Below are 24,018 nucleotides of genomic sequence, written 5' to 3' on the forward strand. Positions count from 1 at the left end.
TAGATGTCACCAGCAGGGGTGCAAATGAGACATTGTCTATTAGATGCAATGTTATTGGGACCATGATTTCAGTCCTCATATGGAAGGTACTTTTCCTTGTTGTCTCAAAAAGGGTAAAAAAACAACCTAAGACACACACACACACACACACACACACACACACACACACACACACACACACACACACACACACACACACACACACACACACACACACACAGTATCTATACAGTATCGTAGTCATCAAGTGAGTACACTTCACCCCCGCTTTAGCAAGCACGATTTTTTTGTATTTTCCCAAGCTACAATACTATAAATAAATAAATAAATAAAACTTGGATCTACATTAAAGTGGTCACAGTCCAGCTTGTATAATAGTATTGATTTCCTATTTGCTAAAAATGTCTCAGCACATAACAATTATTGTCTAAATAACTGGCAACCAAAGAGTGTACGGTGAAGATGTCCAAACTGTGGTCACATGATTTGAAGTGTCATAACCTGTCACTGCAGGTCATATCTTGTTAGGGTTATCCTCTTTTCTGTGCATAGTAAATGTAAACTGATATACAACCTGTACACTGACTACTCTAATACATATCTAAGTTTCCTTTCTATGGTATTGTACAGGGCTTTTTAACTTGCGGCCCCGGTAATAACATCATCACATTCACTTCAAAACTTTCTAAAATACTGGAGTGCCCTACAGAGGAACTTGGACCAATGTAAACACACAAGCAGTTATTTTCATTGCCACGGGGCGGTATAGCTCGGTTGGTAGAGTGGCCGTGCCAGCAACTTGAGGGTTCCAGGTTCGATCCCAGCTTCTGCCATCCTAGTCACTGCCAACGTTCCCTCTAGGGTGCGCGCCTGCGCAATTGCGCACTGCTCAAGCATCCTCTGCGCACAGCAAATATATGCCGCGCACCAAATCAAACCCATCTGAATTCTAAACAAAATAAACACATTTATTCTGTGTAATTTTGCAATGCAACTCTGAGTGACAGTGACAACAAGCGGCCCTAACGGTGTTCGTCAACACCGTTCAATTGAACACCGTTAAATTATTGTAACGTCTATCGAGATGCTTCGAGGACAGGAATTATATCGATCACTTTATTGAGCAAAACTGTTTATATTCGGCCATAACCCCACCAAAAACGTGAGTAAAACACTTCTATCTCGAAAAAGTAGTCATTTTCTGCCGTACAAAGCAGGCCAAAACCAACTTGTCATCTGTCACCAACACGCATAGCACTAAGCCACTGGTGCGTTTATGGCCACACAAAAAGTCGGACAACTCAAACACCACACAAAGTTACACTATGACTCCTCAGTCATACGTGTGCTTATTCTACTGTCATTTATTATTAATGTTAATTTATTGATATTAATCATGGAGAAGGAGAAGAAAGTTACAGGAATGCACACTTCATCCTATGCTTACATTTCATTGTGCAACATGAGAATGTTTAAGGGGAACTAAATGTGATCTCTGAAAGGGGTACAAATGATTTCCAAAGCAGGACCCCCACCCAGACATATTGTACAATACTAATCCATAGCTTATGAAAAACAAGATTTCTTTTATTTTCATTACAAGTGGGCCAAATCACTAATATTACAAAATAATCTCATGAAAATGACTCCTCTCATTTGAGTATTATTATAAAAGATTGGTTTGAGACAGGTGTGCTGCTGGTATTGCCACGTGTGATGTTGATCACATGTGCTCCACTGAATGCTCAGGGAGTTTTTGTGTTTGCTCACACACATGAACAATTAGAGGGAACATTGGTCACAGCCGTTGTGTCCTTGGGCAAGACACTTTACCCACCTGCTCCCAGTGCCACCCACACTGGTTTGAATGTAACTTAGATATTGGGTTTCACTATGTAAAGCGCTTTGAGTCACTAGAGAAAAAGCGCTATATAAATATAATTCACTTCACTTCACTTAAATCTTGCTAGCAAACATAGAACAAGGGGGTCCAAGATTGTGATTTACATAACTGAGGCGTTCCTCAAAGCACCCCTTTAAGGGCCTAATCAGCTAAGATCCAAATACCAGGCACTAAACAACGTGTGCAAACTTCAAAATTGCGTGTACTGATAGTGGCCGTGTCGCCTGTGATCTCCTAAGACTGCGTGTACAATTGTTTTAAATGAGATTTTTGCGTGTACTGCCAGCATTATTCTTCTCTCCAACCTGCGCGTGTTGCTGTTGAACTTACAGCACATATCTATTCTCTGTAACACTCTTTCTACCTTATAGAGTCGCAATCTATAGACAACCATTTTTAATGCGCAGTGCATTCATGCGTCTGCAATGATCCAAACGCAAGAAAATGCATATTGAAAGACAAATTCTCATATAGGAGATATATTGTTATTTATATCTCCTATGTGAAAGAAATGAACGTCATTAAAAAATAAACACCAGCAGACACCAAGACCCATTAATTTAATTTGTTTCAATCAGGTGCTAAAGTCATCCAGCAGCTATACAATTATAAAGTGATATTGCTGAATAGATGATACAGTACTGTATATGTATGTATGTGTGTGTATATATATATATATATATATATATATATATATATATATATATATATATATATATATATGTGTGTGTGTGTGTGTGTGTGTGTGTATGTATATATATATATATATATGTGTGTATGTATATATATAAATATATATATATATATATATATACATATATATGTGTGTATGTTTATATATGTGTGTGTATATGTATATATATATATGTATATATATGCTGAATAGATGATACAGTACTGTATATGTATGTACACATATGTGTATGTGTACGTTTATGTATGTGTATATATATGTAAAATTATAAAGTGATATTGCTCAATAGATGATACAGTACTGTATATGTATGTGTATATACATGTATATGTATGTGTGTGTATATATGCATGTATGCATGTATGCTGCTGAATAGATGATACAGTATGTATATACGTAGGACAGAAGATTCTCTGTCCATTGTCTGTCTTTGCAGTGTGATCACCTCTTTTCTCACGGCCACTGCACATACTTTTCAAAAGTACTAAATAAAAACGCAAAATAGTGCCCACAGAACTGCGATTGATTGAAACTTGTATTAGTAAATTGCACAGTACAGTACATATTCCGCACAATTGACCACTAAATGGTAACACCCGAATACGTTTTTCAACTTGTTTAAGTCGGGGTCCACGTTAATCAATGCATGGTAAATCACTGCATTGCTTGTGTTGAATGATTATATTTGCATCTTCTCCTCCCAGTATTGTGGGTCTTCTGATAATCAGAATATATGCTGCATAGCCATGAAGACAGACGTGCTAAATAATACATTCTGCTCACCTAAGAGACATAATCCATATTGTACACATACCAAGTCTGCACGTGTTTTCGTACACCACCTTTCTGAAAATGTGGCCCCCAAAACAATTCAATGAAATATCCCTGATATAATACCTTGAGAAGTTATGCCATAAACAGAATGCTTGCTGAAAAAACAAAGGCTGTATTCCCTTCTGTGAGATACTACTAGAACTGAAAGCACCCCTTTCGTGCAAAACAGCTCTTTTCAATGCAAATAGACACAAGCTGCAGCATATAATGTTCGGATGCTACTACCTGCACTCCACTTTCCCGTCACGCCTCATAACTTCTGAGACTTGTGTGGTATGACGCAAGAACAAAGGTCAAGCATGTTTTGGTGGAGTAACAAGTCAGCTGTCAAAGCGGTCTGATCTAATGTGTTTGTGTGGCCATTAAGTGTGTGTGTGTGTGTGTGAGTGTGTGTGTGTGTGTTCTTGTATTTCTAGCCTTCTTGAGACATGAAGAAGGAAAAGTATCTTCCATATGAGGAGGTGTGAACAAGTGATGACATAAATCATGGTCCCAATAATATTGCATCTAATAGAAAATGTCTCATTTGCACCCCTGCTGGTGACATCTATCAAAATGAGGGTGGTCGCAAAAAGGAGGGATTTTTCAAATTGACTGTGTCGCTTTTAAAAGTGTTCCCCCTCTGGTCAACATATGAAATAACAAGTGTGTGTAAAAATTTGAAGTGCTCCCTCTCTGGTCAACATATGTAATAACAAGTGTGTGTAAGAAATTGAAATGCGCCCCCTTTGGCCAAAATTAATTAAAACAAATAAAATAAATATGTATATCGAGACATACTGTAATAACATTAAGTTATTAATGAAGATTAAAAACCAATTACAAACAAAAAAGTAAAACACATTTTTTTTACAAAAAGCTTACCTTTTTTATATTTGCACACTACCGTGTACAACATATGAAATAACAAGTGTGTGTAAAAAATGTGAAGTAATCCCCCTGTGGTCAACATATGTAATAACAAGTGTGTGTAAGAAATTGAAATGCGCCCTCTTTGGCCAAAATTAATTAAAAAAATAATAAATACATATGTATATAGACACATACTGTAATAACTTGAAGTAAATAATGAAAATTAAAAACCAATTGCAAACACATTTTTTAATAATTTTTAAATGAACTAAAAGCAGTCTTTTTTTCACAATATGTTGACTTTTTTCTCATAAAATTGGGAACAATTTCTCATATTATTTCTGTTTCTGTAATATCGCAATATTTTCTTGTAAAATTTGTACTTTTTTATGTTAAATTAGTACTTTTACTGCAAAATGGTGATATTTGTCATATAAAATTCGGACTTGTATCACACTATTGCCAAATTTTTTGTTGTTCTTATAAAATTCCGATTATTATGATATTGCCAACATTTTTGAGTTTTCTTGTAAAATTGTGACTTTTGTCGAGTAAAATTACGACTTTTCATAAAATTGCCAGCATTTTAAGCTTTTCTTGTAAAATTGTGTCTGTTATTGGGTAAAATTCCAACTTTTATCATAATGCACAAATGTTCAGTTTTTCTTGTAAAATTTTGACTTGCGCTGAGTAATATGCGACTTTTATTATAATACTGCCAAAATTCTAAGTTTTTCTTGTGACGTTCCAGCTCATTTTTCACAACAAGTTTTTTTATATTTGCATAGTATGTATATATTATTAATGTTGTAAATACAAATCTTTATATATCTAGAAAGGGTGGTCCGAAAGAGGTAGGCATTTTTTAGAAGGTACACAATACAAGAATGTGTGTGTGTGGTTTTGTATTTCTACCCGTCTTGAGACATGAAGAAGGAAAAGTATCTTCCATATGAGGAGGTGTGAACAAGTGATGACATAAATCATGGTCCCAATAACATTGCATGTAATAGACAATATCTCATTTGCACCCCTGCTGGTGACATCTATCAAAATGAGGGTGGTCCCAAAAAGGAGGGAATTTTCAAATTGACTGTGTCGCTTTTAAAAGTGCTCCCCCTCTGGTCAACATATGAAATAACAAGTGTGTATAAGAAATTGAAATGTGCCCCCTTTGGCCAAAATTAACTAAAAATAAATAAATAAATATGTATATAGAGACATACTGTAATAACATGAAGTAAATAATGAAGATTAAAAACCAATTACAAACAAAACATTAAAAAAAACAAAAAAAACAAACAAAAAACTTGTCTTTTATATATATTTGCATAGTATGTATATATTATTAATGTTGTAAATACACATCTTTATATATCTAGAAAGGGTGGTCCGAAAGGAGTAGGCATTTTTTGGATGTCTCAAGAAGGTAACAAATACAATAATTTGTGTGTGTGTGCGCGCGTATTATAAGATTGGCCAGGTGTAGGTCACGTCTGAGAGTGTAAATACATCGCTGCTGTCACCCTCTATCAAGATTAGCTTGCTGGCGTGTATACACAACAATAACAAAATGTTGTATTATCATTATCATGACGAGTGCAAGACAAGCAGATGAACATGAAGGAATTTTTCTTCTGTCACTTTTGTCTGTCGTTTGGTTGATTTCATGTCACAGTTTGGACTGAGTTTATGTGTGTACAAGCAATGTTAATTAAAGCGTATGTTTGTTTGAGACGGTCTGTTTAGTTTTGGGTGGGCTGGGGGTTGTTATTGCTCGGGCTTGGATTTAGGGTCAGGTTTGTGGAAAATGGTTGTTGTGACAGGTTACGTCAATGGGAAAGGGTTATGAGGGATATGTAGACACAGAGCGCCAATAAGCATGGGAACATTGTTATGGTGGCTTCTCCTAAACCCCAAATGATTCAAATATTGTGCAACATTGTTGATGTCTTTAAAGAAATGTGCGCTTTATTTTGGAATTTTACCCGAGATCACACGTCTATACCCTTATTTGTGTGTTCGACACCATGCTAGCAGTTTTTCAGTAACAACACAAGGAAAGCGTCTAAAAAAAAACCTCGAACAACATTTTATGCACCTTATTTTCCAGGCTATAGAGCGCACCGGTATTTAAGCCACACCCACAACATTTTAGAAGAAATAAATATTTTAATGTATATTAGCCGCACCGGACTATAAGCTGTAGATAAATACCGGTATGAAATATTTTGTGATTGTTAATTGTTTCCAAACGGTGCCCGTCACACACGAGGTAAAACAGCTGATCAATCAAAACAGAACTCATTTTAATGAACCAAATAGCTGCAGAAGCTGGCTCTCTAATTAGCTAAACAGACTCAATAACTCCATGGTGACGTATCGGTGAATTTACCAAACTGAAACAATACAAAAAGAAAGCCGTAAGTTATAATACAAACCCCGTTTCCATATGAGTTGGGGAATTGTGTAAGATGTAAATATTAACGGAATACAATGATTTGCAAATCATTTTCAACCCATATTCAGTTGAATATGCTACAAAGACAACATATTTGATGTTCAAACTGATAAACATTTTTTTTTTTTGCAAATAATCATTAACTTTAGAATTTGATGCCAGCAACACGTGACAAAGAAGTTGGGAAAGGTGGCAATAAATACTGATAAAGTTGAGGAATGCTCATCAAACACTTATTTGGAACATCCCACAGGTGAACAGGCAAATTGGGAACAGGTGGGTGCCATGATTGGGTGTAAAAGTAGATTCCATGAAATGCTCAGTCATTCACAAACAAGGATGGGGCGAGGGTCACCACTTTGTCAACAAATGCGTGAGCAAATTGTTGAACAGTTTAAGAAAAACATTTCTCAAGCAGCTATTGCAAGGAATTTAGGGATTTCACCATCTACGGTCCGTAATATCATCAAAGGGTTACGAGAATCTGGAGAAAACACTGCACGTAAGCAGCTAAGCCCGTGACCTTCGATCCCTCAGGCTGTACTGCATCAACAAGCGACATCAGTGTGTAAAGGATATCACCACATGGGCTCAGGAACACTTCAGAAACCCACTGTCAGTAACTACAGTTGGTCGCTACATCTGTAAGTGCAAGTTAAAACTCTCCTATGCAAGGCGAAAACCGTTTATCAACAACACCCAGAAACTCCGTCGGCTTCGCTGGACCTGAGCTCATCTAAGATGGACTGATACAAAGTGGAAAAGTGTTCTGTGATCTGACGAGTTCACATTTCAAATTGTTTTTGGAAACTGTGGACGTCGTGTCCTCCGGACAAAGAGGAAAAGAACCATCCGGATTGTTATAGGCGCAAAGTTGAAAAGCCAGCATATGTGATGGTATGGGGGTGTATTAGTGCCCAAGACATGGGTACCGGTAACTTACACATCTGTGAAGGCGCCATTAATGCTGAAAGGTACATACAGGTTTTGGAGCAACATATGTTGCCATCCAAGCAACGTTACCATGGACGCCCCTGCTTATTTCAGCAAGACAATGCCAAGCCACGTGTTACATCAACGTGGCTTCATAGTAAAAGAGTACGGGTACTAGACTGGCCTGCCTGTAGTCCAGACCTGTCTCCCATTGAAAATGTGTGGCGCATTATGAAGCCTAAAATACCACAACGGAGACCCCCGGACTGTTGAACAACTTAAGCTGTACATCAAGCAAGAATGGGAAAGAATTCCACCTGAGAAGCTTAAAAAATGTGTCTTCTTAATTCCCAAATGTTTACTGAGTGTTGTTAAAAGGAAAGGCCATGTAACACAGTGGTGAACATGCCCCTTCCCAACTACTTTGGCACGTGTTGCAGCCATGAAATTCTAAGTTAATTATTTTTTGCAAAAAAAAAAAAAAAAAGTTTATGAGTTTGAACACCAAATATCTTGTCTTTGTAGTGCATTCAATTGAATATGGGTTGAAAATGATTTGCAAATCATTGTATTCCGTTTATATTTACATCTAACACAATTTCCCAACTCATATGGAAACAGGGTTTGTATAATGCAGACACTTGTAAACCTTTTTGCATATTCACTAATGCTAACGATACTAGCTTGATTACATTACAATAGCACATACAAATACGCACAACAACACTCCAACAGACATCACACATGGGACGGTTTTGTAAGTATGAATTGTTGTAGTTATATTGTAAAACTTACAAACGTTCCTCGGTGTGACGAATGAAGAATCCCTTCGAGCAGAAATGCTACATCCGGTTTATGGCACGAAAGAGGACGTACATTTTCAACCAGCAGCACCTGCAGTGATCAAACTCGTCCAAAAGTTGGCGCCAAAGTACATACAATAAAACCCCTTTTCAGTGTGTTGTATGACAATTATTTTCAATCCGGCCCGCTGGGCGTTCTACGTCCTTTTTTTTTTAGACCTTTAACACCAAAACTGTATTTGCTATTATGATGTGCAGTGATGTTTTTAAATATACAAAGTATTTCAATGGCTGAAATCTGCGCTTTTGGGTGTTATAGGAGTTATTAGGGTAATCTAGGTCAAACACATGTGTCAGGAACAGATGCTGAAGCAGATTTGTACTTGATAATATATCATATTGTAGGTGTTTATTACACTTTGCATTCATATTTTGCTGTTTGTTACATTTGTGTTATGTTATGCTTGGTTGTAAAAGATACACAACTAGAGATGTCCGATAATTATCGGTATCGTTTTTTTTTAATTATCGGTATCGTTTTTTTTTTTTGTTTTTTTTTTTTTTTTTAATTAAATCAACATAAAAAACACAAGATACACTTACAATTAGTGCACCAACCCAAAAAATCTCCCTCCCACTCATTCACACAAAAGGGTTATTTCTTTCTGTTATTAATATTCTGGTTCCTACATTATATATCAATATATATAATAATAATAATGGATTAGATTTTATATCGCGCTTTTCTATTATTAGATACTCAAAACTCTCACAGAGAAGTGGGAACCCATCATTGGTAAGCTACATTTGTAGCCACAGCTGCCCTGGGGTAGACTGACGGAAGCGAGGCTGCCAGTTTGCGCCTACGGCTCCTCCGACCACCACCCATCATTCATTCATCATTCATTCACCAGTGTGAGCAAGGTGACCTATTCCTCTCAAATGTGTGTTCTTTGCCAAGATAATCCATCCCACCTCAATACAGTCTGCAAGGGATACAGTCCGTAAGCACACATGATTGTGCGTGCTGCTGGTCCACGAATAGTACTAACCTTTAACAGTTAATTTTACTCATTTTCATTAATTACTAGTTTCTATGTATCTGTTTTTATATTGTTTTACTTTCTTTTTTAATCAAGTAAATGTTTTTAATTTATTCATCTTATTTTATTAATTTTTTTAAAAAGTACCTTATCTTCACCATTCCTGGTTGTCCAAATTAGGCATAATAATGTGTTAATTCCACGACTGTATATATTTCGGTTGATATCGGCATCGGTTGATATCGGTATCGGTAATTAAAGAGTTGGACAATATCGGATATCGGCAAAAAGCCATTATCGGACATCCCTATACACAACTATGGAGGAGCTGGTCTGAGAACTATGTTCTTAATATTCAGTGTTTTATTGTTCATCGTTAATATTGAAAATCCCACATAAAAGAGGAGCCATGTTCATATGTTGTCAATATTCAGTGTTTTATCGTTCATAGTTAATATTGTAAATCCCACACAAAAGAGGAGTGATGTTCATATGTTGTTAATATTCAGTGTTTTATTGTTTGTAGTTAATATTGTAAATCCCATTTTCTTTATTTTCATGTACATTTTGGGGGTCCCATTCAGTAAAAAAAACTGTAAAATTTCATTCCGGTTTTTTTGAGGTGGTCTGTCATAACTTTATTAGAACTCTATTGGACTTTGTGACTTTTGGTATTAGTGTTCCTGAATAAAAGGGAGCCAAACACACTTATTGTACAGCAGTTTTTTACAGCTAAATGTGTACATACCATTTATACACACATACACATTGGCCCCCCCAGGCACATTTGTTCTCTCAATGTGGCCCCGGAGTCCAAATATTTGCCCAGCTCTTTAATAGGGCGGCATAGCTCGGTTGGTAGACTAGACTTCCTTTTTATTGTCATTCAAATTTGAACTTTACAGCACAGATAAGAACAACATTTCGTTACATAAGCTCATGGTAGTGCAGGATAAAAAAGCAATAAGGTGCATACATAAATAAATAAATATACATAAATAATATATATATATATATATATAAAATAAATAAATATATATAAATAAATAAATAGATTACTGTACAGTGGCCGTGCCGGCAACTTGAGGGTTCCAGGTTCGATCCCCGCTTCCGCCATCCTAGTCACTGCCGTTGTGTCCTTGGGCAAGACACTTTACCCACCTGCTCCCAGTGCCACCCACACTGCTTTAAATGTAACTTAGATATTGGGTTTCACTATGTAAAGCGCTTTGAGTCGCTAGAGAAAAGCGCTATATAAATATAATTCACTTCACTTCAATAGATTCAATAGAAATGTTGCTTTGATTCATTACTGCCACCTACAGGACTGGAGTGCTCAGCATGTCCATACATTTTTCGATGCAAACTCACTGTCCCCATTTTAAAAAATCCATTTGAGATGAGCAGAAGACCGCAATTTAACCTCCGTCGTTTCCCATCTCTTAACTTAAATACACTTTTCCTCTGTGTATGTTGTGAGTGATGAGAACCTGGTGCATCCAGCAGATGATTGCTTTTATCACTGTTTGCTCAGCAGCAGAAAATAATGAAAGCCACTGAGAAGCTTCCGCATACCACTTCACTGCTGCACCGTTTACACACCTGCACTTAGTGGCAACACACACATGCGCAGGTCAGTAATTGATGGACATTTTTTTTTTTGTTTCTCACAGTGGTAAAGCGATGCGACCGAAGCCCGTGTGGACGAGGCGCAACGTGTCAGGAGGCTCCGGGAGGTTACCGCTGCCTCTGCCCGCCTGGATGGAGCGGCAGGACCTGCCAGCTGGGTCAGTAGGTCAAGATGAGCTCGATGTGAAGCCCAAGTGTGGAGTGAAAACTCCCCGTGCGTGTCTGACGTCGTGACAGTAAAACAGGATGTGATAAAAAAAAAAAAGAAAGAAGAATAAATTATGGAATATAAGGAAATAGAGTAAATGAAATAAGTTTATTTGGGTCCTATAATCAACCATCAACTATTTTGTGTGACCAGTTTAACAGCACAGATTATACATATTTAACAATCATACACATTTACACACAAAAAGAAAAGAAAAAGAATGACCGAAAAAGGAATAGGCTGAAGCCAAAGCTTATATTTGCCTATCCCAGGGGTCGGCAACCCGCAGCTCCGGAGCCGCATGCGGCTCTTTGATCACTCTGATGCGGCTCAGCTGCATACTTGCCAACCCCCCCGATTTTCCCGGGAGACTTACGGATTTCAGAGCCTCTCGCAGATTAATATTAATATTCTCCGATTTTCACCCTTACAATAATAATAAGGGCGTGCCATGATGGTACAACATTTAGCGCCCTCTACAATATATACAAACAGCGTGCCAGCCCAGCCTCTTGTTATATGCATCTTCTGCTTGCACACGTAAGTGACAGCAAGGCATACTTGGTCAACAGCCACACAGGTTACACTGACAGTGGCCATATAAAACAACTTTAACACTCTTACTAATAATGCGCCACACTTTGAACCAAAACCAAACAAGAATGACAAACACATTTTGGGAGAACATCTGCACCTTAACACAACATAAACACAACAGAACAAATACCCAGAATCCCATGCAGCCCTAACTCTTCCGGGCTACATTATACACCCCTGTTACCACCAAACCCCGCCCCCACCCTAACCCTGCTCCCTCACACATCAACCCCCCATACCCCCCTCTGTGCGTCGGTTGAGGTGGGCGGGGTTTGGTAGCGGGGGTGTATAATGTAGCCCGGAAGAGTTAGGGCCTCTGGGTATTTGTTCTGCTGTGTTTATGTTGTGTTACGGTGCAGATGTTCTCCCGAAATGTGTTTGTCATTCTTGTTTGGTGTGGGTTCACAGTGTGGCGCATTATTAATAAGAGTGTTAAAGTTTTTTATACCGCCACCGTCAGTGTAACCTGTGTGGTTGTTGATCATGTATGTCTTGCTGTCACTTGCATGAGCAAGCAGAAGCCCCATACAACGTGTGGCTGGGCCGGCACATTGGTTGTAGTGGCCGCTAAATGTTGTATCATCACTGCACGTTCGAGAAAACAGTTGCCCTGAAATTCGTAGTTTGCCGGAAAAATCGGGAGGGTTGACAATTCATATAAAACCTGCGGGCCGCACTTACATTCAATTTTCATATGAAGGTGTGGGCCGCGTGTCTGAGTCCCTTAGTTTATACATAGCACAAAGCAAAAAAAAAACTTTGTATGCAGTGTTATTTCATTTTAAATTTCAAAATATTTTTGTGGCTCCCATTGTTTTCTTTAATTTGTGAAACTGGTCAAAATGGCTCTTTGAGTGGTAAAGGTTGCCGACCCCTGGCCTATCCTATACCTTCACTGAAAATTAGATTACCTGGAACATCAACGTTCAAAAAAATCAATAGGATGAAAGTAGAGATGTCCGATAATGGCTTTTTTGCCGATATCCAAAATACTGATATTGTCCAACTCTTAATCACCGATTCCGATATCAACCGATACCGATATATACAGTCGTAGAATTAACACATTATTATGCCTAATTTTGTTGTGATGCCCCCCTGGATGCATTAAACAATGTAACAAGGTTTTCCAAAATAAATCAACTCAAGTTATGGGAAAAAAATGCCAATATGGCACTGTCATTTTTATTATTGAAGTCAACATGCCTCAAAACAGTAGCTTGGAATTTGGGACATGCTCTCCCTGAGAGACCATGAGGAGGTTGAGGTGGCCGGGTAGCGGGGGTGTATATTGTAGCGTCCCGGAAGAGTTAGTGCTGTAAAGGGTTCTGGGTATTTGTTCTGTTGTGTTTATGTTGTGTTACGGTGCGGGTGTTCTCCCGAAATGTGTTTTGCCATTCTTGTTTGGTGTGGGTTCACAGTGTGGCGCATGTTTGTAACAGTGTTAAAGTTGTTTATACGGCCGCCCTCAGTGTGACCTGTATGGCTGTTGACCAATTATGGCTTGCATTCACTTGTGTGTGTGAAAAGCCATAGATCTTATGTGATTGGGCCGGCACGCAAAGGCAGTGCCTTAAAGGTTTATTGGCGCTCTGTGCTTCTCCCTACGTCCGTGTACACAGCGGCGTTTAAAAAGTCATACATTTTACTTTTTGAAACCGATACCGATAATTTCCATTTTAAAGCATTTATCGGCCGATAATATCGGCAGTCCAATATTATCGGACGTCTCTAGATGAAAGTAATTGTTTCTATATTTGATAATTTTCAATTATTTCACCTTTCAAGGCTTTCTTAAAAAAAAGAACTACACGTATTCAACTCATCACTGAGCTTGTGTCACCATTTAACTCCTAAAACTGAAATACATTTGTATTTTATATTCCTTCTTACTTTACCTATTTCAAAAATCAATATCCCCCGTAATTGATAGTTTTCTCGTCTTAATTTAAATAACCTAAGAATGCAAGCTGTTTTTCTTTGCTCCAAAAATAATTTCCATTGCTTTTAAAAAGACAATATCTGAAAATTGTACCACATTAGAACTTATAAATAATGGATTGGTATGTTTATAGTAGCACACTTTGTGTATTATTCCAATGACCCTTTTTTGAAGTTTAATTATTGGCTCTATGTTTGTTTTATGAACATTTCCCCAAACTTCGACACAATATGTTAAATATGGAAAAATAAAAGTATAATATAACATATTTGTTATTCAGCATTTGTCTTACTTTATAAAGTACAGCAATGGATTTTGATATTTTTCCCTTTATATATTCAATATGCGGTTTCCAACATAATTTATGATAAATTATTATTCCCAAGAATTTACTTTCATATACTCTGTCAATTTCCACTTGATTTAATTTTAATTTTGCTTCACAATTTGTCCTTGCACCACTTAACACCATAAATGTAGTTTTCTTATCATTTAATGATAACTTATTAATATCAAACCATTTTTTTAATCTGAATCAACTCAGCCTCTATTATCCTCAACACTTCCTTCAAGTCTTCTCCTGAACAATATACATTTTTATCATCTGCAAACATAATACATTTCAATTTATTAGATACTGAACAAATATCATTTAAACATAGTATAAATAACTTAGGTCCCAATACCGAGCCTTGTGGAACCCCTCAAGTTACTCTTCTTGGCTGTGATTTAGTCTTATTCATTTCCACATATTGAGATCTATTACTTAAATAACTACTTAAACACGGTTGTGAAACACCTCTCATGCCTTAGTTTGACCATTTTTGCAGAAGTAAGGAATGATGGATTGTGTCAAAAGCTTTACATAAGTCAATAAATACTCCAACGGTGTGTTGCTTTTTTTCTATGATGTGAATGACAATATATGCTTTATTTTTCTAAATCAGGTGCATCAAACTCAATTCACCATGCGTGAGGCTTCTCAAATATCTTTAATTTATTTATTTTTAAACACAAAAAAGGATGAAAACGTAAATAAACAAATTATTACCTGATACATGAAACGTGACCAATTGGGGGGGGGGGGGGGGCAATATCCACCTTAGCCGCCAGAGTGTTAAATATCTTAAAACCTGTTTTGTGGCGATTGCAAATTGGACCACAGCACCAGTTGCGATGTAGAGTGGAGCTTTCCTTCATTTTCAGCAGACTGCATTGCAACATTATTAACCCCTATCTTCTTCTCACGCAGGATCCACCCAGGGAAGAGGTCATATGAATCCCTTCCTTACAATAATCACATTAATAGTTAATTATAACAACAATTACATTAATAATCGGGGACTGCTGTTGTCAAGGAAACGGTGGGAATGAATAATCGGTAATAGACACGATAACAAGGGCAGGATTATTGCGCTCGGTTATTTTTTCCTCTTTGCTGTATTGTGCAAATGTGCACATTATATTTCTTAATGCAACTTGTTAAGCATGTCTGCAACAAAACAAACATACTACAAACCCTGTTTCCATAGAAGTTGGGAAATTGTGTTAGATGTAAATATAAACGGAATACAATGTTTTGCAAATCCTTTTCAACCCATATTCAATTGAATGCACTACAAAGACAAGATATTTGATGTTCAAACTCATAAACTTTTTTTTTTTTTTGCAAATAATAATTAACTTAGAATTTCATGGCTGCAACACGTGCCAAAGTAGTTGGGAAAGGGCATGTTCACCACTGTGTTACATGGCCTTTCCTTTTAACAACACTCAGTAAACGTTTGGGAACTGAGGAGACACATTTTTTAAGCTTCTCAGGTGGAATTCTTTCCCATTCTTGCTTGATGTACAGCTTAAGTTGTTCAACAGTCCGGGGGTCTCCGTTGTGGTATTTTAGGCTTCATAATGCGCCACACATTTTCAATGGGAGACAGGTCTTGACTACAGGCAGGCCAGTCTAGTACCCGCACTCTTTAACTATGAAGCCACGTTGATGTAACACGTGGCTTGGCATTGTCTTGCTGAAATAAGCAGGGGCGTCCATGGTAACGTTGCCTGGATGGCAACATATGTTGCTCCAAAACCTGTATGTACCTTTCAGCATTAATGGCGCCTTCACAGATGTGTAAGTTACCCATGTCTTGGGCACGAATACAGCCCCATACCATCACAGATGCTGGCTTTTCAACTTTGCGCCTATAACAATCCGGATGGTTCTTTTCCTCTTTGGTCCGAAGGACACGACGTCCATAGTTTCCAAAAGCAATTTGAAATGTGGACTCGTCAGATCCAATGGGCTCACCACCCATAGCAGGGGCCATAGAGGTCGGGTGCGATGTGAGCTGGGCGGCAGCCGAGGGCAGGGCACTTGGCGGTCCGATCCTCGGCTACAGAAACTAGCTCTTGGGATGTGGAACGTCACCTCGCTGGGGGGGAAGGAGCCTGAGCTAGTGCGCGAGGTGGAGAAGTTCCGACTAGATATAGTCGGACTCACTTCGACGCACAGCAAGGGCTCTGGAACCAGTTATCTCGAGAAGGGCTGGACTCTCTTCCACTCTGGCGTTGCCGGCAGTGAGAGGCGACGGGTGGGGTGGCAATTCTTGTTTCCCCCCGGCTCAGAGCCTGCACGTTGGAGTTCAACCCGGTGGACGAGAGGGTAGCTTCCCTCCGCCTTCGGGTGGGGGAACGGGTCCTGACTGTGGTTTGCGCTTACGCGCCAAACCGCAGCTCAGAGTACCCACCCTTTTTGGATTCACTCGAGGGAGTACTTGAGAGTGCTCCCCCGGGTGATTCCCTCGTTCTACTGGGGGACTTCAATGCTCATGTTGGCAGCGACAGTGAAACCTGGAGAGGCGTGATTGGGAAGAATGGCTGCCCGGATCTGAACCCGAGCGGTGTTTTGTTATTGGACTTTTGTGCCCGTCACAGATTGTCCATAACGAACACCATGTTCAAACATAAGGGTGTCCATATGTGCACTTGGCACCAGGACACCCTAGGCCGCAGTTCCATGATCGACTTTGTAGTTGTGTCATCGGATTTGCGGCCTCATGTTTTGGACACTCGGGTGAAGAGAGGGGCGGAGCTTTCTACCGATCACCACCTGGTGGTGAGTTGGCTGCGATGGTGGGGGAGGATGCCGGACAGACCTGGCAGGCCCAAACGCATTGTGAGGGTTTGCTGGGAACGTCTGGCAGAGTCTCCTGTCAGAGAGAGTTTCAATTCCCACCTCCGGAAGAACTTTGAACATGTCACGAGGGAGGTGCTGGACATTGAGTCCGAATGGACCATGTTCCGCGCCTCTATTGTCGAGGCGGCTGATTGGAGCTGTGGCCGCAAGGTAGTTGGTGCTTGTCGTGGCGGTAATCCTAGAACCCGTTGGTGGACACCGGCGGTGAGGGATGCCGTCAAGCTGAAGAAGGAGTCCTATCGGGTTCTTTTGGCTCATAGGACTCCTGAGGCAGCGGACAGGTACCGACAGGCCAAGCGGTGTGCGGCTTCAGCGGTCGCAGAGGCAAAAACTCGGACATGGGAGGAGTTCGGTGAGGCCATGGAAAACGACTTCCGGACGGCTTCGAAGCAATTCTGGACCACCATCCGCCGCCTCAGGAAGGGGAAGCAGTGCACTATCAACACCGTGTATGGCGAGGATGGTGTTCTGCTGACCTCGACTGCGGATGTTGTGGATCGGTGGAGGGAATACTTCGAAGACCTCCTCAATTCCACCAACACGTCTTCCTATGAGGAAGCAGTGCCTGGGGAGTCTGTGGTGGGCTCTCCTATTTCTGGGGCTGAGGTTGCTGAGGTAGTTAAAAAGCTCCTCGGGGGCAAGGCCCCGGGGGTAGATGAGATACGCCCGGAGTTCCTTAAGGCTCTGGATGCTGTGGGGCTGTCTTGGTTGACAAGACTCTGCAGCATCGCGTGGACATCGGGGGCGGTACCACTGGATTGGCAGACCGGGGTGGTGGTTCCTCTCTTTAAGAAGGGGAACCGGAGGGTGTGTTCTAACTATCGTGGAATCACACTCCTCAGCCTTCCCGGTAAGGTCTATTCAGGTGTACTGGAGAGGAGGCTACGCCGGATAGTCGAACCTCGGATTCAGGAGGAACAGTGTGGTTTTCGTCCTGGTCGTGGAACTGTGGACCAGCTCTATACTCTCGGCAGGGTCCTTGAGGGTGCATGGGAGTTTGCCCAACCAGTCTACATGTGTTTTGTGGACTTGGAGAAGGCATTCGACCGTGTCCCTCGGGAAGTCCTGTGGGGAGTGCTCAGAGAGTATGGGGTATCGGACTGTCTGATTGTGGCAGTCCGCTCCCTGTATGATCAGTGCCAGAGCTTGGTCCGCATTGCCGGTAGTAAGTCGGACACTTTTCCAGTGAGGGTTGGACTCCGCCAAAGCTGCCCTTTGTCACCGATTCTGTTCATAACCTTTATGGACAGAATTTCTAGGCGCAGTCAAGGCGTTGAGGGGATCTGGTTTGGTGGCTGCAGGATTAGGTCTCTGCTTTTTGCAGATGATGTGGTCCTGATGGCTTCATCTGGCCAGGATCTTCAGCTCTCACTGGATCGGTTCGCAGCTGAGTGTGAAGCGACTGGGATGACAATCAGCACCTCCAAGTCCGAGTCCATGGTTCTCGCCCGGAAAAGGGTGGAGTGCCATCTCCGGGTTGGGGAGGAGATTTTGCCCCAAGTGGAGGAGTTCAAGTACCTAGGAGTCTTGTTCACGAGTGAGGGAAGAGTGGATCGTGAGATCGACAGGCGGATCGGTGCGGCGTCTTCAGTAATGCGGACGCTGTATCGGTCCGTTGTGGTGAAGAAGGAGCTGAGCCGGAAGGCAAAGCTCTCAATTTACCGGTCGATCTACGTTCCCATCCTCACCTATGGTCATGAGCTTTGGGTTATGACCGAAAGGACAAGATCACGGGTACAAGCGGCCGAAATGAGTTTCCTCCGCCGAGTGGCGGGGCTCTCCCTTAGAGATAGGGTGAGAAGCTCTGCCATCCGGGGGGAGCTCAAAGTAAAGCCGCTGCTCCTCCACATCGAGAGGAGCCAGATGAGGTGGTTCGGGCATCTGGTCAGGATGCCACCCGAACGCCTCCCTAGGGAGGTGTTTAGGGCACGTCCGACCGGTAGGAGGCCGCGAGGAAGACCCAGGACACGTTGGGAAGACTATGTCTCCCGGCTGGCCTGGGAACGACTCGGGGTCCCACAGGAAGAGCTGGACGAAGTGGCTGGGGAGAGGGAAGTCTGGGCTTCCCTGCTTAGGCTGCTGCCCCCGCGACCCGACCTCGGATAAGCGGAAGAAGATGGATGGATGGATGGATGGACTCGTCAGACCACAGAACACTTTTTCACTTTGTATCAGTCCATCTTAGATGAGCTCACGCCCCGCGAAGCCAACAGCGTTTCTGGGTGTTGTTGATAAACGGTTTCCGCCTTGCATAGGAGAGTTTTAACTTGCACTTACAGATGTAGCGACCAACTGCAGTTACTGACAGTGGGTTTCTGAAGTGTTCCTGAGCCCATGTGGTGATATCCTTTACACACTGATGTCGCTTGTTGATGCAGTACAGCCTGAGGGATCGAAGGTCACGGGCTTAGCTGCTTACGTGCAGTGATTTCTCCAGATTCTCTGAACCCTTTGATGATATTACGGACCGGAGATGGTGAAATCCCTAAATTCCTTGCAATAGCTGGTTGAGAAAGGTTTTTCTTAAACTGTTCAACAATTTGCTCATGCATTTGTTGACAAAGTGGTGACCCTCACCCCATCCTTGTTTGTGAATGACTGAGCATTTCATGGAATCTACTTTTATACCCAATCATGGCACCCACCTGTTCCCAATTTGCCTGCACACCTGTTGGATGTTCCAAATAAGTGTTTGATGAGCATTCCTCAACTGTATCAGTATTTATTGCCACCTTTCCCAACTTCTTTGTCATGTGTTGCTGGCATCAAATTCTAAAGTTAATGATTATTTTGAAAAAAAAAAGATTATCAGTTTGAACATCAAATATGTTGTCTTTGTAGTGCATTCAATTGAATATGGGTTGAAAAGGATTTGCAAATCATTGTATTCCGTTTATATTTACATCTAACACAATTTCCCAACTCATATGGAAACGGGGTTTGTAAAACCACTGCAGTGATAATTACGTTGGCCAAGTTTTAAAATATAGAATATAATAATATGAATTTCCGCTATGCACTTGGAATGAAAACAACTCTCCACAAGTTCCAGTTTCAAATTTGTGTTTTTTTTTGATGCTGCTAATTCTAAACGAGTGGTGCAATGGTAGCGACGCCTTCATTTCGATGAGTGAAATGTCAAATTAAAGAAACAAACCGATCATTCTGCCACAGAGCCTTCCGGGCTGCACCTCCACTATCTCTGTGCTGCATTCATTCAAACTGACCAGCGTGTTCCTCCGGGCATAATGTGACGGATCGTTGGCAGGGAAGAAGATCTCGTCAACAGTCAGGCCGCATGCACACGCTGCGTAGACTCGTACACACGCCTGGGGATTGTATGGTAGAAATAAAGAGCCATATTTCACCATGATTCCCCCTGTGCTACAGTGGTACATAACACTTGATCATCCCCTGTAGCTTTCGAGCACGCTGTGTAGTACACACACACACACACACACACACACACACACACACACACACACACACACACACACACACACACACACACACACACACACACACACACACACACACACACACACACACACACACACACAGCTTCCAAAGGCAGGCCATAAACAACCTGACCTCAGACTGCAGGTTGACCACTGGCATTGCCATATGGTCAAAACATGATGGAGCACCAGCCATTGACACATACACTATATTGCCAAAAGTATTTGGCCACCCATCCAAATGATGAGAATCAGGTGTCCTAATCACTTGGCACAGGTGTATAAAATCAAGCACTTAGGCATGGAGACTGTTTCTACAAACATTTGTGAAAGAATGGGCTGCTCTCAGTGATTTCCAGCGCGGAACTGTCATAGAATGCCTCCTGTGCAACAAATCCAGTCGTGGAATTTCCTCGCGCCTAAATATTCCAAAGTCAACTCTCGGCTTTATTAAAAGAAAATGGAAGAGTTTAGGAACAATAGCAACTCAGTATTTATTTGGATTTTGACCAAAAAAGTTAGATAATATAATATTTGTTGCAATATTGGACACCATTTTTTTCCCTGTCAACATGAAAAGAACAACACATAGTAATAGAAATAAAAAATAAGGTATTTTATTGACAAATTATTTCCAGGCTTTTGCGGGCCATATAAAATGACGTGGAGGGCCAGATCTGGCCCCTGGGCCTTGAGTTTTTACACCTGTGGCTTAGCTTATTCACAGAAAAACAAAAGAAAAAAACAATCTTACGATCCCACCTCTGGAGCTGCCTGGTTTTATTTTAAGATATGTAGCAAAGCCTACTCCATACTTATTTGTTTAATTTAAATATATTTGTACACTTCATGAAGTGGTGGCCATATTTTAAATCTTATTTTGGCAATTCAGTTTTTTACCATAATAAAATGTGGTACTGTTATTCCATTTACAGTAATACACCGTAATAACATCAACCGTGGATTTTACAGTAAAACAAAACAAAACTGACAGCTCAGTCGACAGACTTTAACTGTAAAAAAAAAGACTTTTTTTTTTTCTACATACAGTCACATGCTGTAAAAACCTCCGTAAATTTTACAGTAAAATTTATTGGTCACTTTTAAAGTGTACAATTTGATGGATAACTTGCTTCAAAATCATAAGTTAAGCAGATATTTAAGTATTTATTTCATTTTTTAATAAAAAAGTTAGATAATTTAATATTTGTTGCAATATTGGACACTATATGTTTTTCCTGTTGACATGGGGAAAAAAACCCTATAACTTTAGTAAGAAAGAAAAGAAAGAAATTATAAGGTATTTTATTGACACATATTATTTCCAGGCTTTTTCGGGCCATATAAAATGACGTGGAGGGCCAGATCAGCCCCCCGGGCCTTGAGTTTGACAACTGTGGCTTAGTTATTCACAGAAAAACAAAATAAAAAAAACAATCTTACGATCCCACCTCTGTAGCTGCCTGGTTTTATTTCAAGACGTGTAGCAAAGCCTACTACATGTTCATTTTAAATATATTTTTACACTTCATGAAGAGGTGGCCATATTTAAATATTTTTTTTAGCAATTCAGCTGCCAGTTTTTTACCATAATAAAATGTGGTACTGTTATTCCATTTACAGTAATACACCGTAATAACATCAACCGTGGATTTTACAGTAAAACAAAACAAAACTGACAGCTCAGTCGACAGAATTTAACTGTAAAAAAACCAAACCTTGGTTGTTGTATTTTCAACATACAGTCACATGCTGTAAAAACCTCCATACATTTTACAGTAAAATCAATTGGTCACTTTTATAGTGTACAATTTGATGGATAACTTGCTTCCAAATCATAAGTTGAGCAGATATTTAAGTATTTATTAGATTTTTTAATAAAAAAGTTAGATGATTTAATATTTGTTGCAATATTGGAAACTGTATTTTTTTTCCTGTCAACATGGGAAAAAACCCTAATACCTTTAGTAAGAAAATAAAGAAAGAACATATAAGGTATTTTATTGACACATATTTCCAGACTTTTGCGGGCCAGTATAGCTCGGTAGCCAGCAACTTGAGGGTTCCAGGTTCGATCCCCGCTTCCGCCATCCTAGTCACTGCCGTTGTGTCCTTGGGCAAGACACTTTACCCACCTGCCCCCAGTGCCACCCACACTGCTTTAAATGTAACTTAGATATTGGGTTTCGCTATGTAAAGCGCTTTGAGTCACTAGAGAAAAGGCGCTATATAAATATAATTCACTTCACTTCACCATATAAAATGATGTGGAGGGCCAGATCTGGGGTCTTGAGTTTGACACTCGTGGCTTAGCTTATTCACAGAAAAACAAAAGAAAAAAACAATCTTACTTGTTTATTTTAAATATATATTTGACACTTCCTGACAGGGTGGGCATCTTTTGTATAATAGGCGACCTACTCAGTGACCGAGTGCAGTGGTTCTCAACCTTTTTTCAGTGATGTACCCCCTGTGACATTTTTTTTAATTCAAGTACCCCCTAATCAGAGCAAAGCATTTTTGGTTGGAAAAAAAAAGAGATAAAGAAGTAAAATACAGCACTATGTCATCAGTTTCTGATTTATTAAATTGTATAACAGTGCAAAATATTGCTCATTTGTAGTGGTCTTTCTTGAACTATTTGGAAAAAAGATAGGTTTTTATTTATATTTATAAAGGATTTTTGAATTGTTGCTATTTTTAGAATATTTAAAAAAAATCTCACGTACCCCTTGGCATACCTTCAAGTACCCCCAGGGGTATGCGTAGCCCCATTTGAGAACCACTGGCCTAGTGGTTAGAGTGTCCGCCCTGAGATCGGTAGGTTGTGAGTTCAAACCCCAGCCGAGTCATACCAAAGACTATAAAAAATGGGAGCCATTACCTCCCTGCTTGGCACTCCGCATCAAGGGTTGGAATTGGGGGTTAAATCACCAAAAATGATTCCTGGGCGCGACCACCGCTGCTGCCCACTGCTCCCCTCACCTCCCAGGGGGTGATCAAGGGTGATGGGTCAAATGCAGAGAATAATTTTGCCACACCTAGTGTGTGTGTGACAATCATTGCTACTTTAACTTTTAAAGGCCTACTGAAATGCGATTTTCTTATTTAAACGGGGATAGCAGGTCCATTCTATGTGTCATACTTGATCATTTCGCGATATTGCCATATTTTTGCTGAAAGGATTTAGTAGAGAACATCGACGATAAAGTTTGCAACTTTTGGTCGCTGATAAAAAAGCCTTGCCTGTACCGGAAGTATCAGACGAGTAGCGTGACGTCACAGGTTGTGGAGCTCCTCACATCTGCACATTGTTTACAATCATGGCCACCAGCAGCGAGAGCGATTCGGACCAAGAAAGCGACGATTTACCCATTAATTTGAGCGAAGATGAAAGATTTGTGGATGAGGAAAGTGAGAGTGAAGGACTAGAGGGCAGTGGGAGCGATTCAGATAGGGAAGATGCTG

At 40.3% G+C, this 24,018-nt stretch overlaps 1 protein-coding gene across 1 annotated transcript in view; it reads left to right on the top strand.

The window, feature by feature from the left end:
- The window catches only part of LOC133614818 (uncharacterized), a 148,436-nt gene that overhangs the window by 112,811 nt on the left and 11,607 nt on the right, over positions 1-24,018 (top strand). The window contains exon 9 of the mRNA XM_061973088.1: positions 11,197-11,310. Coding sequence (XP_061829072.1) covers positions 11,197-11,310 — 114 coding nt within the window. The remainder of the gene's footprint in view (positions 1-11,196; positions 11,311-24,018) is intronic.

This window comes from Nerophis lumbriciformis, linkage group LG17 (assembly GCF_033978685.3).
Source record: "Nerophis lumbriciformis linkage group LG17, RoL_Nlum_v2.1, whole genome shotgun sequence".
Lineage (NCBI taxonomy): Eukaryota > Metazoa > Chordata > Actinopteri > Syngnathiformes > Syngnathidae > Nerophis > Nerophis lumbriciformis.